Source organism: Scylla paramamosain, chromosome 8, assembly GCF_035594125.1.
Source record: "Scylla paramamosain isolate STU-SP2022 chromosome 8, ASM3559412v1, whole genome shotgun sequence".
Lineage (NCBI taxonomy): Eukaryota > Metazoa > Arthropoda > Malacostraca > Decapoda > Portunidae > Scylla > Scylla paramamosain.
This window is the reverse complement of record NC_087158.1, coordinates 5,283,597-5,308,248: the sequence shown is the minus strand read 5'-3', so window position 1 is coordinate 5,308,248 and position 24,652 is coordinate 5,283,597. Positions and strand designations below refer to the sequence as shown.

The window sequence follows — 24,652 nt, the reverse complement described above, 5'->3', positions numbered from 1 at the left end:
GCTACATTCAAGAAATATTACATCTAATGCACCTACAGTCAAACACTCAAGCCAGCCGATGAAAACCCTGAGATGACATTACATGACTTTTGAAAGAGTTATGGTATCTACAAGTGTATCAAGAACATCCATGCTTTGAGACATGATATTAAGCAAACTAACCTCTCTGGTGTGTGGAGAAACTTGTGTCCCCACTTGGTTACCAACTTCAAAGGATTTAATGAAGTGAGCAAGAAAATCATGGAAAATCTCGTGGAGATTAGTAAAGATCTCACCCTGGACTTTTGAAGAAGAGGACTTTGAAGGGTTACATAAGTTGGATGGAGAAGAACTCACCAACAAAGAACTTATGGAACTGGAGATGATTCAACAAAAAAAAAAAAAACAAGAACAGAAGTCCAATGAAGAACATGCCCCTTTGATGAAGTATGACATGAAGCTGATGGCTGAAGGTTTCAGTTAGATTCATAAATTCCTCATTTTTTTTGGACAACAGGACCTTTACAGTAAAAGTGGTATAGAAGGCCAGTGCCAGGTCATAGATATTTACCTTGGGTTATGCAGACACATGATAGCTAAGTACCTATCAGTTCCCAGGCTTGCAACTAGACAAAGTAATTAGCTGGAGTGTGATGTGAGATGTCCGCCGAGGATGGTAGAGTCAGATTTAAGCAGCGGTTGACTCTACACACCCCTCTCTCATTAAGTTAGACTCCAGCCTCTCCCTCTACCTGGCCCTTAAGGTAGGTGAGCTTCTAGATATGTGTTAAATCTTTGTTTTGATGAATGGAGCATTCATATAAATTCCACAACTCTACCCACCTCGTGAGATTGCCATTAAAGGAGGGCAAATTTAACTTTGGCAACTGAAATGATACTTCCTTATTGTCATGTTATTGGCCAAGTTTACCCTGAAAAGGAACACATTTTCTTAGAGTTCCTTGTGTTCGTTTTCCTTCTAAACATATCTTTATTCTTAGTTATAAGTTAGTATAAGACTTATTTACTCATTTTATATCATGTAGTATTATTCTCTTCATAATTTAAGTTCTTTATATGTATGTATTTAAGGTGGAATGTGTTGAGGCAAGGGGACGATACATGTCTGGCTTGTGTATCTGACTCAGCAGAATTTCAGAGCACCAGAGGCCTTGAGGGGAGTGGAAAGGCGGCATTCTCAGGGGATAAATTCAGGTGTGGTGTGGTGATGGAGTGTGTGTGTGTGTGTGTGTGTGTGTGTGTGTGTGTGTGTGTGTGTGTGTGTGTGTGTGTGTGTGTGTGTGTAGAAGTATTAGTGATGTGGTGATATCCTGATATCCAGGATCAGGTTGGTGAGTCTTTTGTGGTAACAAGAGCTCTTGTCCACTGAAATTTGGTCGGCGAGTTGTGTCGGTGACATAACGCTGAGGGGCCAGCGTCAGTGCTAATAGGCAGCCATTTTGTGGTTGGGGTTGTGGTGGTGTTGTGGTGTTATTGATATCTTTGGGGATGGTGTTACAGTGTTATAGGTGATCCATGGTGATGGTGGTGATGTCTTGTGAGGTTTGAGGAGATAAAATACAGGAATTGTTATTTGGTGATGTGGTGACAGCATCTAGGGAAATTTCTGTAGCTGGGGAAAATATTTCAGCTGCCTATGAAGGAGTAAAAGGGTTTTTAGTGCTTTGTGAAGTGACGAGAATGTCATATATTGATATGTATAACCTCTGAGCAATAAGGGAGGCGATATAAGAGCCTGAGAAAAAGGGGGAATCTATTGTGAGTGTGGGAATTATCCTGTGTTGATCTAAGATAGAAATTTGTTCCCTAATAATGTATACTACCTCAATTTGTTTGTAAGTTAACATTATCATTAATATATCCTGTTATTATATAGAATAACTGTGTTTTCTACCACAACACTGATCTGGTATTGAGGTGATTCTTGGCGTGCTGTGCCAAGGCAAGGGTTTTGTGAGAGGGTTTAATAGCTGACGATTTTGGATAGGTCAGGTAGGTATTTAAGGCCTTTAAAAATCCAGACCTTTAAAACTTTCTGGGATCAGTGTAACATCCACTTTCTTGGAAAGATAACCGGAATCGTGACAGAAATGGGGGCCCGTCCGGGATAATGAATATTTGTTGGGTGTAATGAGTGTTACATGGTAATTGTCACTGAGAGGAATTTAGCTATGTGAAGTATTTCTTTCAACTGTGTATGTATTGTGTATATCATTTTATGGTGCCAGTACTGATGTGTGAGTGTATATTTTGTTGAGGTATTTTTTTTAATGACTAATGGTGTAATATTTGGAGGAATATTTTGTGAAGTGTAGTGACTGTAATCATAGCAGCTAAATGTGTTGGGGCATTCCTTCTGTCAAGGGGTGTGCATGCCTTGTACTCGCTAACCAAGGAGGAATTGTGTTTAGTGGCTGAGAAGTTCCAAGTAGAATTAAAATCCAAGAAAAGGAGGAAATGCAGGTGGAGTTAAAAAATGTTCTTGAGGAGAGGAGCTGGTTCAAAAATGATGGTGATGGAGAGAGTGTAGAGGAAGGTGTTGGGGTGAGTGAGATAAATCTGGGTACACTCGGCAGAAATTATGCCCTTTCCAGTAGAGAAAAATTTGAATTAATGAAACCAATTGCAAATGCAAAGGAGCAGACACAGATGCAAATGCAGAAAGAAGTGGGGATGCAGCAGATACAGATGCAGGAGGTGGAGATAGAAAAGATAAAGGCAGAAAGAGGAATTAAATTAACAGAGGCCAGGGCAGGAAACAGTGCACAAGGAAATGGGGACATATAGAGAAATGTAATCTATGTGCCTAAATTTGTGGAAGGGGAGGAAGAGGATTTCTTCCTTCAGTTTGAAAAAACTGCAAAGTTGAGGAAATGGGATGAAGATGAGTGTGCATTGCCGGTCCAGTCTAAATTTGAAGGAAAGGCCAGGGAGGCATATGCAAGTTTGAGTGAGCAAGAGGCAAGTGACTATAAAGTGATAAAGGAAGCAGTGTTGGGATCAACCCGTATAAGTCCGGGAGTGTACTGGGAAAGGTTCTGCAGGATTAGAAAATGCCCAGGTACAACTTACAGGATTGGAAAATGCCCAGGTACCACTTATCTCGAGATGGCACGAGAATGCTGCCTGGAACGGTGGAACGGTGGATGAAGGCCGAGGAAGTCACTACAGCCGAGGAGATAAAAGGAGTTCTGCTGATGGAACAATTTATGGATCAAGTGCATCCCAGTTTAAAATATGAGCTTATATCACATGACGTGAAAGATGTGATGGAAGCTGGATGCAGGGCTGACAGTTATTGTGAAGCCCATGGGCTGAGTAGAGGTGAATACCATGGGGGGAGAAAGTCATTCTCCAACAAAAGTGATGGTCATCAGAGATATAGGAATGACCACCAGATGAGCACGAGATCATTCCACAGGCCAAACCCGCCCTGCCCTAACAACTATAATTTTTCCCACAATTACAACATGCCCCCACCACCCAAACACAACCTGAGACCTATGACACACAGGATTGGGCTAGGAAGCACTACCAACTACAAGAATGGTACTGGTGGTGAAGGTGCACTTAAGTGCCTTGGATGTGGGGAAAGTAGGCATAGGAAGTACCAGTGTCTAAAGGGAAGACCAAAGCCAGTGGGAGCAGTTGCTGCCCAAAGGTACCTGGTGAAGTATGTGGAGAATATGAATGCACAAATACAAGAGGAGGCACAGAAGGATGAGGGCTTTGAGCATTTCGCCAGTGAAAGAACTGTGAAAGTGGAGGGAAGCCTGAAGGTGATCAGAATCCTTCGTGATACAGGGGCTAATCAGAGCCTGATCTCAAGTAGTGTACTCCCATGGAATGAGGAGACCAACACTGGCAGAGAGGTCTCATGCAAAAGCACAGGAGGCAAGCTCAGTATTCCCTTGCACAAAGTTTGGCTGGACTGTGGATACGTCACTGGAGAGGTGATGGTGGGAGTGATGGAGACACTGCCTGTAGATGGAGTGGATATGTTGGTCAGGGATGACCTGGCTGGAGGTAGAGTCATCCCTAAACTTCAGATGGTAGACAGTCCTCTGGTAGGAATGACAGAGGCCACCATTCCAGCATCAGTCCCTCACTCAACAAATGGGGAGGTGGAAGTGCCTGAATAGTTCCCAGTCTGCATGGTGACCCAAGAGATGGCCCGGAGGGGACACGTGGACACCAAGGGAGCAACACAGGACGAAAGCCTGGGTGCCCTGTTTGAGGAACCCGATGAAAAAGGAAATAGCCCAGAGCGTGCGAGTGATGAAAGGGTTGTAGGCCAGGAGGAGCCCAACCTCGATTTTGTGGTAGAGAAGAGTGAGTTGATAAAAGCTCAGGAAGATGATGAAAGCTTGAAGCCTGTTTGGAATGAGGCTAAGAGGCTGAATGAGCTTGGTGATGAGTATGTGGGTTACTATGTGGATAACGGGATGTTATTGAGAAGTTGAAGACCTTTGAATACTCCTGCCTCCGATCACTGGATGGTGAAAAGTCAGATTGTAGTGCTACAGGTGTATAGGAAGAAAATATTGGAATTGGCACATGTTGGAGATCTGGCAGGACACCAGGGGATCAGAAAAAACTATAGGAAAAATTCTGTCATTATTACTGGCCCAAAGTGAGAGGTGATGTGAATGAGTTCTGTAAAACTTGTGGTTTATGTCAGAAGGTGGGTAAGCCGAACCAGGTAATTCATCCTGGCCCCCTTCACCCTATCCCTGTGGTTGAGGAGCCTTTCAGTAAAGTTGTGATAGACTGTGTAGGTCCTTTGCCAAGGATCAGGAGGGGAAGCCAATATTTGCTGACTATTATGTGTATGTCATCCTGATTCCCTGAGGCCATTCCCCTCAGGAGTATAAACTCTAAAAATATTGTGAGGGAGTTGGTGAAATTTTTCTTACAGGTGGGAATTCCTAAGGTGTTGTAGTCAGACCAGGGAAGTAATTTCACTTCACAAATGTTCAGGGAGATTCTAAGGGACCTGACAATTGAACAGAAGCAGCCGAATGCTTAGCATCCCCAGTCCAAGGGTTGTGTAGAAAGATTTCACCAGACTCTGAAAAAAACACTCTCAGGATGTATTGTGAGGAGATGAGTGTTGAGTGGGATGAGGCATTGCCACTAGCTTTGTTTGCATTGAGAGACAGTGTGCAAGAGTCAACAGGTTTCAGCCCATTTGAGTTAGTGTATAGGCATGAGGTGAATGGTCCCTTGAGGATGGTGAAAGAAAAGTGGTTAGGGGCAGAGGAGCCTCCTAATGTGGTGCAGCATGTATCAGATTTCAAGGACAGATTAATGAGTGCTACGGAAATTGCACAAGAAAATTTGGAGGGTAGTCAGAGTGAGATGAAAGGCTGGTATGACAGGAAGGCAAGGGCCAGATCTTTTCAGCCTGGGGACAAGGTCTTAATCCTTTTTCCATTGCAAGGTAATTCTTTCAAAGCCAGGTTCAATGGACCTTGGGAGATTAAGAGAAAAGTGAATGATGTGAATTATGTTGTAAAAACTTCAGGGAGGAAGAAAAGAACTAGTGTGTCACAAAAATATGTTGAAGCTTTTTCGTGAAAGGGAAGAAAAAAAAAGAAAATTAAGTAGAAAAAAGAGCAAAAACCATGAATATTGTGAATGTGACCACTGAGGTGGAGGAGGAGTGGTCTGAAATGAAACTGAGTAGGTGCGAGGGAATGGTGCTAGAGAACTCAGCCGTGTTGGGGAATTTAAATAATAAATTGGGACACATGGAGTTAGAAAAGAAAGAAAAGATTAGGAAGATTATTGAAAGATTTAATTCTTTATTCCTTGATGCACCTAGAAAAACAAATATAGTGGTACATGATGTAGATTTTGGGGGAGGCTGAACCCATCAAACAACACCCCTAAAGAGTTAATCCACGGAAAAAGGAAATCATGAGAAAAGAAGTGAAGTATAAGTTGGAGCATGACTTGATTGAGCCCAGTGAAAGTCCATGGAGCTCACCATGCATGTTAGTGCCCAAACTTGGTCATGAGAGTTTCCGTTTTTGTACAGATTATATATAGGAAGGTTAACATGGTGACAAAACCTGATGCTTAGCCTACCCCTAGAGTTAATGATTGTAAAGATCATGTGGGTTATGAAAACTTCATAACAAAAACTGACTTGTTAAAAGGATACTGGCAAGTAGGACTTACTGAGAGGGCAAAAGCCATATCAGCTTTTGTCATAATGGATGGATTGTATCAGTACAAAGTTCTTCTGTTTGGGATGAAGAACAGTGGTAGTTCTTTTCAGAGACTGATAAACAGAGTACTGAAAGGAATGATGGGATGTTCTGTGTATATAGATAATATTCTGCTATACACTAAGAGTTGAGAGGAACATGTGCAGTTACTGGAGGAAGTATTCAGCAGGCTGGATGATGCCAATCTCACTGTAAACTTGATGAAAAGTCATTTTGTGCAAGCTGATGTGGAATACTTAGGTTTCAAGGTAGGGAAGGGTGAAGTGAGAACTGTGGAAGCCAAGGTTAAAAAAAAAGACTTTGTAGATCTCCCTCCACCCACCAACAGGAAGGAGATACTGAGATTCTTAGTGGCCAGTGGGTATTACAGGCATTTTTGTAAAAATTTCTCAGGTGTTGCCATATCCCTGACCAAGTTACTGAGTAAAAAGTCAAAATTTTGTTGGGATAAACACTGTGAGGAAGCTTTTGTGAAAATTAAGAAAATGTTAATCAGGGCCCTAGTGCTGTACATGCCTGATTATGAAAAAAAGATTTGTTTTATATGTGGATGCCAATCAGAATGATGTGGGTGGTGTGTTAATGCAGAATAATGAGGGAGTTGAGTACCCCATTGGGTATTATTCTAAGAAGTTGCCACCATACCAGAGGGCTTACAGCACTATTGAAAAAGAGGCTTTGGGACTTGTGCCGAGTTTGAGTCATTTTGAAGTATATGTTAAAGGGACGGGGCAGCCTGTACAGGTCTTCACTGATCACAATCCCCTGATTTTCTGGTATAAAATGAAAAACACCAATCAGAGGCTGATGAGGTGGTGTCTGGTCTTACAGGATTATGACCTAGAGATGTACCATGTAAGAGACAGCGACAACGTAATTGCTGATGCCTTGTCTTGCGCCCCTTCTAGTCATGAGGCATCCTAATCAGGTGCCTCATGCCTCTTTAGGAAAGGGGATGTCATGTTATTGGCCAAGTTAACACTAAAAAGGAAAACATTTTCTTAGTGTTCCCCATGTTCCTTTTTCCTTCTAAACATATCTTTATTCTTAGTTATAAGTTAGTATAAGACTTATTTACTCATTTTATATCATGTAGTATTATTCTCTTCATAATTTAAGTTCTTTATATGTAAGTATATGTAAAGGAAAAGGTGTATTTGAGGTGGAATGTGTTGAGACAAGGGTCACTTAAAACTAGATCAAGATCAAGATGTGTGGGAGAGGTGAGAGTGCCAAGAATGGGAAGGAATGCAAAAGCTAAAAGAAGAAAGTGGAGATTGAATGATGCAGGATGGGAGAATACATAGCTGGCATGTGTATCTGACTCAGCAGAATTTCAGAGCACCAGAGGCCCTGATGGGAGTGGAAAGGCAGATAAGGGGATAAATTCGGGTGTGGTGTGGTGATGGAGTATGTGTGTGGAAGTATTAGTGATGTGGGGATATAACCCTGACATCCAGGATCAGGTTGGTGAGTCTTTTGTGGTACCAGGAGCTCTTATCCGCTGAAATTTGGTTGGTGAGTTGTGTCAGTGACGTAACGCTGGGGGATCAGAGTCAGTGCTAATAGGCAGCCATTTTCTGGCTGGGGTTGTGGTGGTGTTGTGGTGTTATTGGTGTCTTTGGGGATGGTGTTATGGTGTTATAGGTGATCTATGGTGATGGTCGTGATGTCTTGTGAGGTCTGAAGAAGTAAAATACAGGAATTGTTATCTGGTGAAGCAGTGACAGCGTCTAAGGAAATTCCCCTAGCTGGAGAAAATATTTCAGTGGCCTATGAAGGAGTAAAATAATACTAGGCTATGGTATGACTGTGATGTAAGTTGCTGTGTGACTCTTGTAATGCAAGTGGTATGTTATAGCTGGGAATGATATGGATTATTGAGTGACTAAGTGTGTTATTGGGTCTTTTGTGGCTGGTATGATGTGTGGCATGATGTGGCTTTGTGTCCATGGTTTGGTTGGGTGTTATGTGTGGTGTGGTGTGGTGTGGTGTGGTGTGGTGTGGTGTGGTGTGGTGTGATGTGGTGTGATGTGGTATGATGTGGTGTGGTGTGGTGTGGTGTGGTGTAGTGTGGTGTGGTGTGGTGTGGTGTGGTTGAGTGTTGTATGTGGCATGGTGCAGAAGGTGAGATGTGGGTTGTGATATGATGGTTGTGGTGTGGCTGAATATGATTTGGTTTGTCGTGTGGCCAGTTGTGGTGTGGGGTTCAATGTAACTGTGTGGCTGAGACTAAGAAGAAATCCTGAGTCACTTAAAACTAGATCAAGATCAAGATGTGTGGGAGAGGTGAGAGTGCCAAGAATGGGAAGGAATGCAAAAGCTAAAAGAAGAAAGTGGAGATTGAATGATGCAGGATGGGAGAATTTCCAGGTGGACTTAAAAGAGAGAAACTGGGAGGATGAAAGCTTGAATGGTGTGACAAAAATAGATAATAGATTTGTAGAGAATGTGAGGAATGCAGCAAACAGTCAAATAGAGTATGTAAAAAATTAATGCCAAAAAGTGTACACGTCAACTGTAGTGGAGTGAAGAGGTTTAGGGATGCTAGGAAGGAGAGAAAGAGACTAAATAGGGTGTGCAAGCAGTTGAGAAAGAGGCATAAGAGTTGGGAGGTCAAAAGTGATATCAAAATGCATGGAGTCAGCAATGAGTGATGAAGCAAAAAATAAAGAGTGCTAATGTTAGATTTGAAAGAGGTGTGATTCAGTTCCTTAGAGAAAAGGTGTTGAAGGTGGCCAAGAATGGTATAGATCCCTGAAGGGTGAGGGAATGCCTGACAGTGAAAGTGTGGAGATTCTGAAGGTGAATGGAACAGTGATGACAGATAAGGAAGAAATGAGGAAGAGTTTTGGGAAGAGACTGGTGATGTAGGCAAGGTACTTGATGTGAGAGAAGGGTGCATGATGATGGAGAGGAAGAATGTGGATGAGCTGAATAAAGGAATCAGCAGGGAGAAAGTGGGGGAATGTGTGAAAAAAAAAAAAGCAAAGAATGGGAAGGCAGCAGGGCTAGATGAGACACCTTCAAAGGTGTATAAAAATGGAGGGGAAGTTGTGATCGACAGGATGACTGAATTTAACTAAGTATGGGAAGAGAAGGGAGTGCTAAGAAAATGGAACAAATGCAGGGTGACTCTGTTGCATAAGGGAGGATACAAAAGTAAGAATGAGTTGAAAACTACAGACCTAGTGCATCAGGTAAAACTTTCAGTGCAGGGCTGAATTAGATTGTGTAAATGGATTGAGAAAGCTGGAGTGTTAGGTGTAGAACAGAATGTATTTTGTGTGGACAGGAGAGCAAAGAATAACATGTTTGTAGTGAATAAAATGATTGAAAGAAAGAAGAAGGATGTAAGTAAATTACATTTATGTTTTCTTAACACAGAGAAAGCTTACGATAAGGTAAACAGAGAAATGCTCGCTAGTCTTAAAAAGATTCAGTTGAATGCAAAGATAGTTAATATAGTACAAATATAGACACAAAAGCTCAATACAAACCTGGAGACATAAAAACAAACTGGGTGAAAAGTGAGAGAGAAGTTAGACAAAGATGTATTTTATTGCCAACTCTATTTTGCTTATGTACAAAAGAGTTAGCAGCCAGAATAAGAAGAATGGATGCAGGAGTAAGTTTGGGGAATGAAAGAAATGTGTTATCTTATAGGCAGATGATGTAGTGGTTATGAGTGAAGAGAAAAATGACCAAAAAGGAGATTTATGCAAAATTTTTGCAAGTTGATAGCTGACTAATCTGAGGCATGCCAGACAAACTTTGTAATGTATGGTGCTAAGAAGAGCTGCTGGTTCTGTTTATGGTGGAAGGTTTGGAGGTTTTAGGAATCCGATCTGCTCTCCTGTTTCTCTCAAATATAACTTAATTTTCCATGTACACTAAAACCTCAAAGCACAAATTTAATTGATTCAAGCTGGCAATTTGTATCAAAATAAATAAAATAAAATAATTTATTTCAACTGATCCTATAATGTGCCAAACATTCACAGTTATGGTCATTTTCAGCATAGAAAAGGGATTATTCTTAGCAATTAACATTGACAGCATTATAATATGGGAGAGAATTAATGAAATAATGAAGACAATAAATGATAAAGAAGAAAGGGTGACTGGCCAAATATCCTTGCTAGGTCAATTTTGCAAATGATGCTCTCATGCTTTTCAATCATCTTTTCATTGCAATGGTGATGGAGTTCTTTGGCCTCTTGCCAGGGATCATCAGCTTCTTTCCTGACATTACAGCAGGCACAAGAAAAATAGGATAAGAACACACGAAAAATAATGCAAGTCTTAACACCATGAGAGACACAGGCCAAGTGTGGCAGCCATCAGTGAAGTGGGTGGACTGCTGCCAAACAGTGAACAGTGTTGCCTGAGTCTACTCTCAAATTTCCTAATTAGTATTCAGGGAATAAATCCTCCAAAATCCCAAATCCATATACAGGGTGCTCCATGACTTACAGTGTATACCTCAGGATATGATAGTTGAAGTAATTCAAAGTAAAAAAAATACTCTATATACATATAGTGTGCTTTGCTTTATTTTGTGAGAAATTAACATCTAAGTTGTGTGTTGCAGATGTTCACCTGGGTGAGCCTCAGCCTCCCTCCCTCTCTCCCTCCTTTGCTTGCTACTCAAGTGGCATGCGGCATGAAGTGATCAACATTTTTTTTTTTTTTTTACAATATACACAGTCAAATCCAAATCATTACAGGAAACAGTTAGCAAGTTACCTTAAATTTTTGTATGCATCAGTGAATAAAATGTATAGGTAACACAGCAATACAGTGGCTGTTAAGTGCTACTTTTTAAACATACAGGGAAATTCAACAGCTTCGTGACAACAGCCCGGTGTTCTTGCCACTCCTAAAAATGTAATTTTTGGGTTTATACTATATTCTTTTTAAGTGATGTCAAATAGTGCTATGCTATGTTCCGTGAATTTTGCCCTTTTATGTATGTGTGTGTGTGTGTGTATTTACCTAGTTGTTTTGTACAGGCCACAAACCAAAGTTCATTTTGTCTTGTATCCATAGCCATATTTATCCAGTTTCTCTTTAAACATGTGTACACTGTTTGCCACAACCACCTGTTCCTTCAAATCATCCCAAATTTCAATAGTTCAGTACAGGAAGCTGTATTTCTTGATGTGTGTGTGTGTGTGTGTGTGTGTGTGTGTGTGTGTGTGTTAGAAAACGTCATTCACATCTTGATATCAAGTGATTATCCTGAACAAAATTTCTAACGTTTTTTGTAATGACTCATCTTACAGCAAGTATACAAAATGTCAGCCTTGACACTTAAGTGTCAAGGCATCAACTGTCAAAGTGGATTACAGCTGCAGTAAGTTGCCACGTATGTTTAAAGGTAGCACTTAACAACCACTATATTGCTGTACTTTTACTGTATATATATATATATATATATATATATATATATATATATATATATATATATATATATATATATATATATATATATATATATATATATATATATATATATATATATATGTACTTTTCTTCGCTGACACAAACAGACCCTACCTGATGAATTTTGTGATCAGTGGGGATTACTTAACAAAGAACTTAAAACAAGTGGAATAGAAATTCCTACAATAGCTACAACACAACAGGAAGCAGACTTACATAGCATATTCAGTGATGCTAGCAATAAAGCCTATGGAGCTTGTGCCTCCTTTGTTTTAATGGGCAAGGGAAGTTAATAATAGGGGAAAGTAAAGGCTGCCCCATTATAAAACCTCACTACCCCTAAACTATAATTAACTGCTGTTCTAGCTGCTAGGCTAACTACCTTCATCCTTGAGGCTTATAAGGGAGTAATTAACTAAAAAGTATTAACTGATGGTGTGACCACCAAATTGCTCTATATTGGTTACAAAGTCAGAAGACATTACCAAATATATGTAGCCAACAGGGTAAAGAAATAATTCAGCTCATTCCTGACAAAAGTAAATTACGTGGTAACTAAAGATAACATAGTAGCAGATCTCCTAGCTCAGGGAATAAGAACAGATGAACTGAACAGATCCTCTCTGTGTGGTGGCAAAGACCTTCTTGTCTGTCCTACAAAAATGGATGGCCTGAAGTACAAGTTAACATTGCTCAATCCACTGAAACAGAAGTGATTGTGAACATGGTCACAATGCCACCTAAGTTGATGGAACAGGAAAAGTACAGCTGATATGATAAGTGTTTAAGAATATTAACATGGGTACTTCACTAAAAACTAATCTAAAGGCTACCTCAAATGGTGTGGATATCAATACCAAACCAACAATAAAGGTGGGAGGAATAAATACAGCAGAGGAAGAACTAATTAAACTAATTCAAAGAGAAGAATTTTCTAAATAATACATAATGCTCCAGCTAGGATTGTCTGAAAAATGACATGATTAAGAGTGGTGGAAGAATACAAATGGGTAACATGCCCACGTGAACCAAGCAACCTATTCTGCTACTCAGCCACCACCACATAACCAAACTGCTAATACAAAAATATCATTATTATAGCACCAATTTCATAGTGGCATACATGAGACAAAAATGGTGGATCCCTAAAATGAGACAAGTAGTAAAAGGAGCATTAAGAATGTAAAATATGTCAGAAATATCAGGGTAAACCCTATTCTCCTGTTAATGCACCACCTCTCCCACAATTCAGAACTAATATAAATTAACCTTTCAGTATCATGGGGTGGATTTTACTGGTGCTCTTAGGGTCAAGAAAGAGGCCAACCAGGTTCCAGGACACATTGTTCTCTTCAGTGGTGCCACCATTATCTCCAATTGGTGCCTGATCTAATAAGTCAAAACATCATAAATGCCTTCAGAAGATTCACATGCAGACAAGGTTTACCACAAATTATATACAGTGATAATGCAACAAATTTTGTTACTGCTGCCAGTTATACCAAAGAGGTTATGCAAAGCCCTTAGAGAAATAAACATTTCACATCAATTAACTGTGAGTGGAAATTCATCCCAGCTAGAACCTCCTGGTTTGGTGTCATATGGTATATGGTAAAGATTAATAGGAACAGTAAAAGCTGGTTTAAGAAAGGTACTTGCAAAGCATTAATCACATTTGATGAACTGTCATCTTAGAATTAAAATCGACTATAAATAATAGACCCTAAACTTATGTAAGCAATGATGTCAACCTAACTCAATGCCATAATCCCTTTGCAGTTACTGAGAGGCAGGAGATTAAAATCCTTCCCTAATCAGCATTTATTAGAAGAAATAGCTGATCCATCTTATGATTCTACATAAAATTTAATGGAAAGAATTGATCATATAAATAAATCATTAAATGACCTGTGGGAAAGCTGGGTTTCAGGATATCTTTTTATCTCTGAGAGAGTCCCATAGATGCATACTTGCCAAAAACAGCATAATATGGCCACAAGCTGGGGACATCATGCTTATTCGTGATGATATGCCATGGTCCAGATGGAAACTCAGTAAAATCACCAGCCTACATGAAGGACAAGACAAGTTAGTAAGGGCAGCAGACATAAAGATCTTCTTGGGCACAACAACTAGCCCTATTGCCAGATTGTACCTGCTTGAATGAAGCCTGGCGGATGTAACACCTCCTGCTTATAGCATCCACCTCCAGAGGGCCTGTCTGTAACCAATGACTCCTGTCACAAGAGCAAAATGCTCTGCAGACTTAAGGCAGCCTAAATTTATAGGTAGTCTCAGTCTTCAAGTTTCCCCATTATTTTTTTCAAATGGCCATACCACACTCAGGTCTCAGATGCCTCCTGCTCCCTTTTGTGATAACAGGTATGTTGAACATTTCTTCCCTAAAGTTCTTTTTTAAATATAAGAGCCTGTTCTCTTCTGATTCATATTATGCCATGATGTGTTACTAAAGTTAACTAATCAGGTGCCTCCTGCTCTCTTTTGTGGTAAAGAAGCTATGAGCATCACTGGCTTTCTGCCAGTGGTCCTTGCACCACTCACTAAGTATACATCATTTGACTATGTGCCAGTGTTCCCATCATAATTTCCACTTTGATGATCTTGGAAAAGAGTAAAATGTAAAGAATGAGAAGTGCTAAAGTATAAGCACAGCAACTCATGCTCAGACAGCAACTCATGCTCAATGTCAAATTGGTATCAGTGCTTTAATATACATGTGGAGCTATCTTCTCAATCAGCCCTCTCCCTCTCCTGATTCTTCATGTAACTTGTATCAGTTATAATTAATGGTTATTACTACTAAAATCATGTGTCATTTTTTTGTATTTGATTAATGGTGATTCATGTATTACTTTAGTTATGGTTATAAGTTTTTCCAGTAAAAGTTAGGTTAAGTGAGTAATTTACTTGGATTAAGGATACTTGTAAGACTAGAAATTTGTATAAAACATTATAAAATTTTGATTGATAGTATCTAAAAGACCATGTTATCATTAAACCATGTACATAGAGACTGTGAACATTAATTAGCAAACATATTATGTACCAGTGAGATACACCACCTCCCAGGAGCCTGAGTAACGGGTCTAAAACCACCTAAGTTCTCCACGGAACTGAATATCGGCCAGCTACCTGAAATAACATATATTTTTTAAATAGTCCATCACCCAAACTCTTTTTCAGCTCTTTTAATTTAAGATTTTAGTGTAATACACTGCACATGCTGCCACTGATAAAAGCTATTCATTAAACCAGTGGTTTTCAACCTTTTGCAAGCTGGGCCCCCTCATAAAGCTGGTTCAATGCAGTTGGGACCCCCTTCCTCCCTGTGCCACCCACTCAACCCCTTCCCCAACTATGCTACCATAGATAGATAGATAGAATCAGATAGATAGATAGATAGATAGCCCTTGGCTAGGTTATAACAGCTGCATCTCCTTTGTACTAATAGCCAGTGAGTCCATGATTTTCTGTGATTTTTCCCCCCCTCCCACCTTGTGCTTGTGCCCCCGGTTGAGAACCATTGCATTAGACAATCAATTGATATTATCTTCATGGTGCTCTGGCAGTCCAATTCATACTGTTTAGGTGCTTTTGCGATGAGATAAGGACGTGTGTGTGGGTCTTGTCTTGCCAATGATGCTCTGCACCTTTTTGCAGGTTGGGCAGGTCCAGCCTGCATGTGTATGGCCAGCTTAAGGCAGCTCTTACTGACCATCTCATTTTTTATCCATACAAGTGGTTTCCAACCTTTCCTAAGTTCATGCACCCTTCTATGAGCTTTTGCAAAATTCATATACATAGGATGATTAATTACAAAAACTTGCATGAATATTTAGCCTTTTCTCTAGTTTTAGGACTGAAAATATATAAATAACAGATCATAGAAAATAGCAACTTGATCCTAATTGTTATACGAGTGCTATGTAAATGTACAATGAAACAAAATGCCACATCTCAGATCCATGAGGTGCGAGTGCAATATAATAATATGATAAGTAAATTTGTAATACTTTGATCTCATATCAATTTCTCACATGACAATTTTCTTCCTAAATCATCTTTTCCTACTGTATATTCATATACACACTGGCCATGTTATGTTCCACTCCATGTAACCCGGTATTTTTCAAGAACTCTGAAAAATTCAAGCACCAAGGTTGACTACCACTATCATATACAACTTCAATGAACTTCACAAGGCAATGCATGATCAAAACAACTCCCATCTCCTTTGCTGACAGCTCTGTTGCATATGTTGCACTTTCTCGCTTGGTAAACACAGTTGAGACTTAGTGTTTGTACATTAAAAAAAATAAATAAAAAGGGGGCTGAAGTAACAGATAAGTGGGGCTTCTGAGAAATCCACCAGGTGAATAAGACCAGGTGAGACTGCTCTCCTTCCTGCTGCCCCGCTCTAAGAATAAAAATGGTAAATTTATAGTTTAAGCCAATGTCCCCAATCTCTACCCACGGCCCACGGCGTTATTATTAATTTCCGACAAGTAGTGTAATCATTAGAAATGACGTGAATAGTGAGAACAAAATGAGGTAGGTTATTACCACGTAGTGTGTAATGGCTTAAACTATAATAAAACCATAAAAATTTACACTGACGTGCAAAGCTATGGAATTTTGTGTTGATATCTCTTTCTTATAATACAACATATAATTGTTGTTTACCCTTTGAAGCTACGGTGGTCGGAATCCCACTTCTCAAATGTGCACCAGCTATTACATGCACTACAGACTTCTATAACCTTAGATATGTAACGTATTGACTGCTGAAATTACTCACCTACGGATGTTGCCACACATGAATCAATAAAACTACGAAACACCACAAAATCAAAATGTACTTGCCTCGTCCCTCCCTTCACTTTCAGTTTCTCTTCAGTAACCAACCCGTCAGGGACATCAACCCTACATTACGCCAACACGCCCCAATGTTGAGAATTCCTTCACAATATTGTAATATAAAAGCTCTACGACCACATTGTTTTCGAATTACAATTCGGAGTATTTAAGGAAAACAATTTTCAATAAATCAAGAGGATCTTATGGCCAGCAACGATAAATAAATAAAAAATATTAATAAAAAAAAACAATAATTAACAGGTAAAGAATTTTTTCAGTAAATCATAACATACCATAAAATCCTACAATAACTACTGAATAAGACCTGAGCATATACAAAAGTTGAAAACTTGCAAAATCACTAAAATTATAGAAATTTTCCTAGACTCTTGATCTTGATCTTGATGGTACAGGTGGCACAAGATCACTCCTGAGCCAGGCCTTCGGATCGGCAATTCCTGTAGAAGGGAAAAAAAAAGAGAAACGAACAGCATCCTCTATCCTAATTGTTCATACACCTGGCACGCCACATTCTCTCCAGAAACTCTTTCACCGCCTCAATCATCCTTTCATTCGCCTCTCTACACAGTCCCAGCAACAACACCATCCATTCCTTTCCTCTCTTCTCCACTCTTTCATTCCTATCATGCCCTAACTCAGTCAGTATCACTTGCATCATCTCATACCTGTCTCTGGCATACTTCACACACTCCAGCACCACATGTTCCACCGTCTCATCCTCTCCCATGTCACACATCTGGCACACTTTGCTGCGGGACTCAGACCACCTGTAACTCCTTGCATTCACATCCATACACTGTGCCCTCGCTCGGAAGAGAAGATCACCGCCCAGGCTTCCATCATACCACCTTTCATACCTCGAGGCCTCTTTTTCCTTGTACCATTCCAGGGTCTTCTTTCTTTCCATTTCATTCTTCCATTCATTCAGTCCCACACATTTCACTTCTTTGTCTATCTCATTCTTCCATTTTCTCACATCCCATTCGGCTCCCACTCTGCCTCTTCTTGTTACCACCCATTCACGCTCATTTTGATTCCTCCCAGCCATTCTTATCGCCCACACAACTTGCAATCCATTCCTGTCTGTCATTCTCATGCACCTCTTCCTCCATGTGCTTCCACTTTCATTCCACAGGTACACCTTCCTTGCTATTCTTGCATCATCCATTCTCTCAAGCCTAATCTTGTACTTAAGTGTGGCTTTTGTGAGTCTTTCTCTAAAGATGCTCCATCCCATGTCACCTCTCAAGGCTTCAACTACTGTGCACCTCGGTGCACTCAGTGCCATCCTTGCTACTCTATTCTGGCCTACTTCTAACTTATCAATTTCACTTTCATTCCATGCAATCACATCCATACCATACATTATACATGGCACAGCCACACTCTTCCACACTTCTTCTCAACACATCACACTTACTTGCTCTCATCCTTGCCCCGCTTCCCAATCGACCTACCCACTGGTTTACCATACTTATCTTTTCATTCTTTGCCTTTGCACACCCACTAGGACTCATCCACATCCCTAAGTACTTGTATTCTTGCACCTGTCTCAACTCATTCTCTCCAAGTCTCCATACCACATTACTTTCATCCTCTGACCTATTCACAATCATTACTTTGCTTTTCTCACTGCTAAACCTTACTCCAAAGTCTTTACCATAGCCATGCACTACATCCAACAAACTTTGAAGCTCATCTGCCGATTCACTCATAACAACTACGTCATCTGCATAAAGGAGCACACATACTTTATCATTCCCCACACTTAACCCTACATTCATTCTTCTCATCCTGGCTGCTAGTTCCTCTGTATACAGGCTAAAAAGGGTTGGTGACAATATACAGCCCTGCCTAACTTCTCTTTCACTCTTCACCCAGTCTGTTTCTATGTCTCCTAGCCTGTATCTAGCTCTTGTGTCCACATACATACTTTGCACTATGTTAACTATCTTTGCACTCAATCCAATCTTTTCTAAGACTCTACCTAGCATTTCTCTGTTCACTCTATCATAAGCTTTCTCAATATCCAAAAAACCTAGGTACAATTTACCCCCATCCTTCTTTTTCTTCTCAATCATTTCATTCACCACAAACATATTGTCCTCAGCTCTCCTATCCCTACGAAAACCATTCTGTTCTTCACCCAGCACTCTAGCTCTCTCAATCCATTTACACAGTCTCTCATTCAACACTGCACTGAAAACTTTACCTATTGTATTCACTAATGCAATTGGCCTGTAGTTCTTCAGCTCATTCTTACTCTTAAATCCTCCCTTATGCAACAGACACACTCGGCTCTCATTCCACTTTCTTGGCACTCTCTCTTCATCCCACACTTGGTTGAATAACTCAGTCATTCTGTCTATCACTACCTCCCCACCATTCTTGTAGAACTCATACGGTATATCATCTGGACCTGCTGCCTTGCCATTCTTCTGCCTTCTCACACACCTCTCCACTTCATCCCTACTGATTCTTTCATCCAGTTCATCTGCATTTTTCCTTTCCAGTGTTACACATTCTTCTCTCACACTAAACATCTCACCTACCCCACCTACTTCTTCCCAGAACCCTTTGATTGCCTCCCTGATTCCATCCTTCTCTGTTATAACTACACCCTCCAGTTTTAGACTCTCCACACCAACACTGCCTGACATATTCTCACCTCTCATGAACTTGTACCATTCACGGCCACCTTCCATACCTTTCTCCCTTAAAGATTGAATCACGCTCCTTTCACTCTTCACTTTAGCATTCATTATCATTCGTCTTGTCAACCGCTGCTGCTTCACATACGCTGCCCATTCATTCTGATACTCATTCTCTGCCTCATCGCTTTCATGCCTCTTTTTCCTCAGCCATCTACACTGTCTACTCATTCTCTTTCGCTCCTTCCTAGCCGCTCTGATTTCATCATTCCACCATGGTTTACATACATTCTTTCTTCTACCTACTCTCACAAACCCTATCTGGTTCTCAGCAGCACCCCTCACGTCCTCAACCAGTTTCTCATTCAGATGCTCCACGTCATGCACACTTTTGTCGTCCCAGCTTCTCTCACTCAGACCAACCTGAAAGTTCTCCCACCCTACATCTCTCAGTCTCCACTTCTTTCTCTTACTTGCCACTTTCACTTCATTCCCACCCTGCATCAAGCACTCCACAACCAGCATGTTGTGATCGGACACAATATCAACCAAACCATCCTCATCTATCCACATGTGCGACACAATTTCACGCATTCTTCCATTCACCAACATGTAGTCAATTGCCGATTCCTGTTCTCTTGCACTCCAAATCACACGCCCCTCAGCCAAAGTAACGTTCAGATTTTCCAGCTCCAGTTCATCAACAAACTCTCCAAGCATTTCACCATTCCTGTTCACCTGTTCCCCCAGTATTCCCACATGTGCATTCATGTCACCCATAATTAGCACTCTCTCCTCTCCATGCTCTCTCACAACTTTCTTAAGTATGTCATACTTCCTCCTATTTTCCCTCTCTGCTCTTTCACCCATGACAGTCATGTACGCTACCACCAGTACCACCTTCTCTGGTCTGCCACGACCATCCATGCATTCCACTCTTACTGCAAGCACATCCTCACTACTTGTACACTCTCCCACATCAATCTCCTCTACTTTCAGTCCTCTTTCTTTCTTGTAGAGTAGGGCTACGCCTCCTCCCAATGTTTCCTGTGCCTTACGCCCCTTTCCAATCATAACATACTCGCATCCCTCCATCCGTACATCATCTCTCAGGTGAGTCTCAGTGAGCCCGACTAAGTCGAACCTCCACTCCCTGAGCTCCTTGCATACATCCTCAAACTCAAAACTAGACGAATCACCTGATCTTGATCTTGATCTCAAGATGAATCCCCTGATCTTGATGTTGATTGTACAGGTGGCTCGGGATCACTCCTAAGGCAGGCCTTTGGATCGGCAACTCCTGTTGAAGGGGAAAAAAAAAAGAGAGGAACGAACAGCATCCTCTATACTAATTGTTCTTACATCTGGCTCACCACATTCTCTCCAGAAACTCTTTCACCGCTTCAGTCATCCTTTCATTCGTCTCTCTACACAGTCCCAGCAACAACACCATCCACTCCTTTCCTGTCTTCTCCACTTTTTCATTCCTATCATGCCCTAACACAGTCAGTATCACTTGCATCATTTCATTCCTCTCTCTGACATACTTCACACACTCCAGCACCACATGTTCCATCATCTCATCTTCTCCCATGTCACACATCTGGCACACTGCTGCAGGACTCAGACCATCTGTAACTCATTCCGTTTACATCCATACACTGCCCTCGTTCGGAAGAGAAGACCACATTGAAAGGTGGCTTCCATCATACCACCTTTCATACCTCGGGGCTCCTTTCTCCTTGTACCATTCGGAAAGAGCTCAAAGCTCATAGTGACCGATCTTTGGGTAGGACTGAGACCACTGACACACCACCAGCGAGGTCACAACCCTTTGGGTTACATCCAGTACCTACTTGCTGCTAGGTGAACAGGGGCTACACATTAAGAGGCTCACCCATTTGCATCGCCGCGCCTGGGATTCGAACCGAGGGCCAGATCCACGAAACAGGTTGATACCTAACATTATGCGATCGGGCAACACCGCTCTCACAGCAACCGCATTACAATCTCAAGAAACGTTATCCACAAAGAATTTCGGCGGTTGGCGGGTTGTGGTTGCTAACCCCCTAAGCGTGCTCATTGGCTGCCGGAGTGATACGTCACTGACTCGACGTCACATGCAAGGCAGCCAATCACAGGTAGGCTTTGTGTTATCACAGAGGAAGTTATATGGCTTTGTTTAAAAACTTTGATACAGCGTCACACACCCATTGTCACTACTCACCACACTCAACCGTCCTCACAATGCTTTCATCATGGCTATTGAACGCCCCAAGAACACAAGGAGACAATGATCCACTGACACCGAGGCCTTGACCTTAGTGGAGAAGGTGTACAATCGGGATGCGGTGGACACCAAAACTCGCACCACAAAAGGGTCATGCGACATTGCTTACAAACTTTGATAAAGCGATCCCTTCTGCCTCTGGTGAAGGGCTGTTCCTCTGAAACCATGGACCACTTCCTGCTCCTCTGCCAGTGTTTCTACTCCCATCGCACTGCACTTCACTACTCACTTTCCGCCCTGTTGAGCATCACATCTCTCAACCTGCCCAGACTCAGCCGTCTTCCCCTCACAGCAATTGCCTATCCTGAGGTCCGGAGAAAATTTAAGGACCTCCGACCCATGTCAAAAGCAAGGCTGCTGCAGAACAGCGTCACACTGCAGGCACTGGTGAGTTAATCAGTTATTCTTATCACATTTTCATTAGCATAGTTGCAGACCTAGCATGGTGCAGTTGACACAGAAGAGGGATAGAGAACTATATGGATGGAATTACTGTGGTATTACCAAAAATGGTGTGAAATCCTGCTATGAATAAGTGAAATCATAGCTTATGGTTCCAGCAGACACACAGTAAGATATTCTTTTACTCAGTCATCAGTCTCAACATGGCTTTTCTTACCCTTCTCATCAGATACATTTTGTCATTCCAGAGTAATTAATTTTGAACCCCACATATACCAACTGCAAATTAATTATAATAATGACAGCAAGGTTATTTTAGCTATTTTAGGTTTGTCTTTGGTTAGGTTAGGTTGTTTTGGTTTTGTTAGGTTACTTTGGTTAGGTTACATAAGGTTTCATAAACATACTAATTCAGTGTAGGCCAAAATAACAAAAAGCAAGTAGGAGGAGGCAGTAGACACCTGCCAAAACGATAATTACTCCCATTGAAATCTAAAGCACTGTTCAGATGGTGCTGTGAACTTATCATTAAACCCAGCTGTGACCTCACTGAACGTTTCCCTTTGTGTCTCACAACACAAGGGGGCAGTCACAGCCTGCCCTCTAAAGACAACTCTCTTCGTCCACACAAAACTACAAGCACTTAATAACACACACACCCTTCACTCAAAAATTTTAAAATCATCATGGCGACTCCTACACCAGCCTCGGAGTCTCCATCTGGGGAGGGGACCATAAATGTCCCCAGGTCGGACTGCCTTTCTGTCGACGACCCTAAGTGTCTTGACACCCCCCTCAACTTTTCTTCATTAACTTCTGCAACATTTGTGGTCTAAGATCTAATTTTCAATCTGTAGAACACCACTTCTCTTCTAAACCTCATCTTCTTTTCCTCACTGAAACTCAGGTGTCTGAGGCAACTGACAGTAGCCCCTTTTCTGTTCCCTCCTACTTTCTCTATCCTCATTTTCGATCCAAAGCTGGATGCTGCGTTTATGTGTGCAATGACTTAACCTGCTCTCGTGCCCACGCTCTTGAATCTTGCGAGATTTCCACCATCTGGCTACGACTACAGTCACTCTCATACTAAATTTATCTGTGCTGTATACCTCTCACCTAACTCCTCTGACTATAAGAAATTCTTTGACTACTTAACTTCCAAAGTGGAGCACATTCTGACCCTCTTCCCTTTTGCAGGGATCTCCATTCTTGGAGACTTCAATGTTCACCACCAGCTTTGGCTTTCCTCTCCCTTCACTGACCATCCTGGTGAACTAGCCTACAACTTTGCTATCCTCCATGACCTAGAGCAATTGGTGCAACACCCTACTCGTATTCCTGACCGTCTTGGAGATACACCCAACATTCTTGACCTTTTGCTGACCTCTAATCCTTCTGCTTATGCTGTCACCCTTTCTTCTCCGTTGGGCTCCTCCGATCACAATCTCATATCTTTATCTTGTCCTATTGCTCCAATCCCTCCTCAGGATCCCCCTAAGTGAAGGTGCCTCTGGCGTTTTGCCTCTGCTAGTTGGGGGGACCTGAGGAGGTATTTTGCTGATTTTCCTTGGAATGAGTACTGCTTCCGTGTCAGAGACCCGTCTTTGTGTGCTGAGCGCATAACAGAGGTGATAGTGTCTGGCATGGAGGCATACATTCCTCACTCTTTTTTTCGTCCTAAACCTTCTAAACCTTGGTTTAACACAGCTTGTTCTCGTGCTATACATGATAGAGAGGTGGCCCACAAAAGGTACTTAAGCCTTCCATCACCAGAATCTCATGCACTTTATATTTCTGCTCGGAACCATGCCAAGTCTCTTCTCCAACTAGCCAAAAACTCCTTCATTAACAGAAAATGTCAAAACCTTTCAAGATCTAACTCCCCTCGTGATTTCTGGCATCTAGCCAAAAATATCTCCAATAACTTTGCTTTTTCTTCTTTCCCTCTTCTATTTCAACCAGATGGCACCACTGCTATCACATGTAAAGCTGAACTCTTCGCTCAGACCTTTACTAAAAACTCTACCTTGGACGATTCTGGGCTTGTTCCTCCCTCTCTTCCACCCTCTGACTACTTCTTGCCACGTATTAAAATTCTTCACAATGATGTTTTCCATACCTTCACTGGCCTAAACCTTCGGAAGGCTTATGGACCTGATGGGATCCCTCCTATTGTTCTCCGAAACTGTGCCTCCATGCTTGCATCTTGCCTAGTCAAACTCTTTCAGCTCTGTCTGTCAACATCTACCTTTCCTTCTTGCTGGAAGTTTGCCTACATTCAACCTGTTCCTAAAAAGGGTGACTGTTCTAAACCCTCAAACTATCGTCGTATTGCTTTAATTTCCTGCCTATCTAAAGTTTTTGAATCTATCCTCAACAGGAAGATTCTTAAACATCTATCACTTCACAACCTTCTATCTGATCACCAGTATGGGTTCCGTCAAGGCCGCTCTACTGGTGATCTTCTGGCTTTCCTTACTGAGTCTTGGTCATCCTCTTTTAGATATTTTGGTGAAACTTTTGCTGTTGCTGTTACTGTATGTAAAGCGTATGTACCTCATGTCATTATTCCTCGGCATATATAAGTGAAATGTTCAATAGTTTTCTATTTGCATGAAAACGTGTAATATGTGTAAGTATCAGTATTTAATGCTATATTAAGCACCGAAGCCGATGCTCACTTGTTGGTAGTGTGGGGTTAACCTGCTAGTCGCCTGCGGGCATCA

The 24,652-nt window shown here is 41.3% G+C and overlaps 1 protein-coding gene across 5 annotated transcripts in view; it reads right to left on the bottom strand.

The window, feature by feature from the left end:
- Positions 1-16,789, bottom strand: part of LOC135102740 (uncharacterized) — an 86,088-nt gene extending 69,299 nt beyond the window's left edge. Inside the window, exon 1 of one of the 5 annotated variants that reach the window (XM_064008253.1) lies at positions 16,565-16,789. Coding sequence is in view for 2 of the 5 variants with exons in the window: in XM_064008257.1 (XP_063864327.1) it covers positions 13,655-13,697 (43 nt within the window). In the remaining 3 variants the exon portion in view is untranslated. Of the gene's footprint in view, positions 1-13,654; positions 13,734-16,503 lie in introns of those variants that run through there. The other 4 variants (XM_064008254.1, XM_064008256.1, XM_064008257.1 and 1 more) reach the window with 4 other exon arrangements.
- Between the last annotated feature and the right edge of the window lie 7,863 nt (positions 16,790-24,652).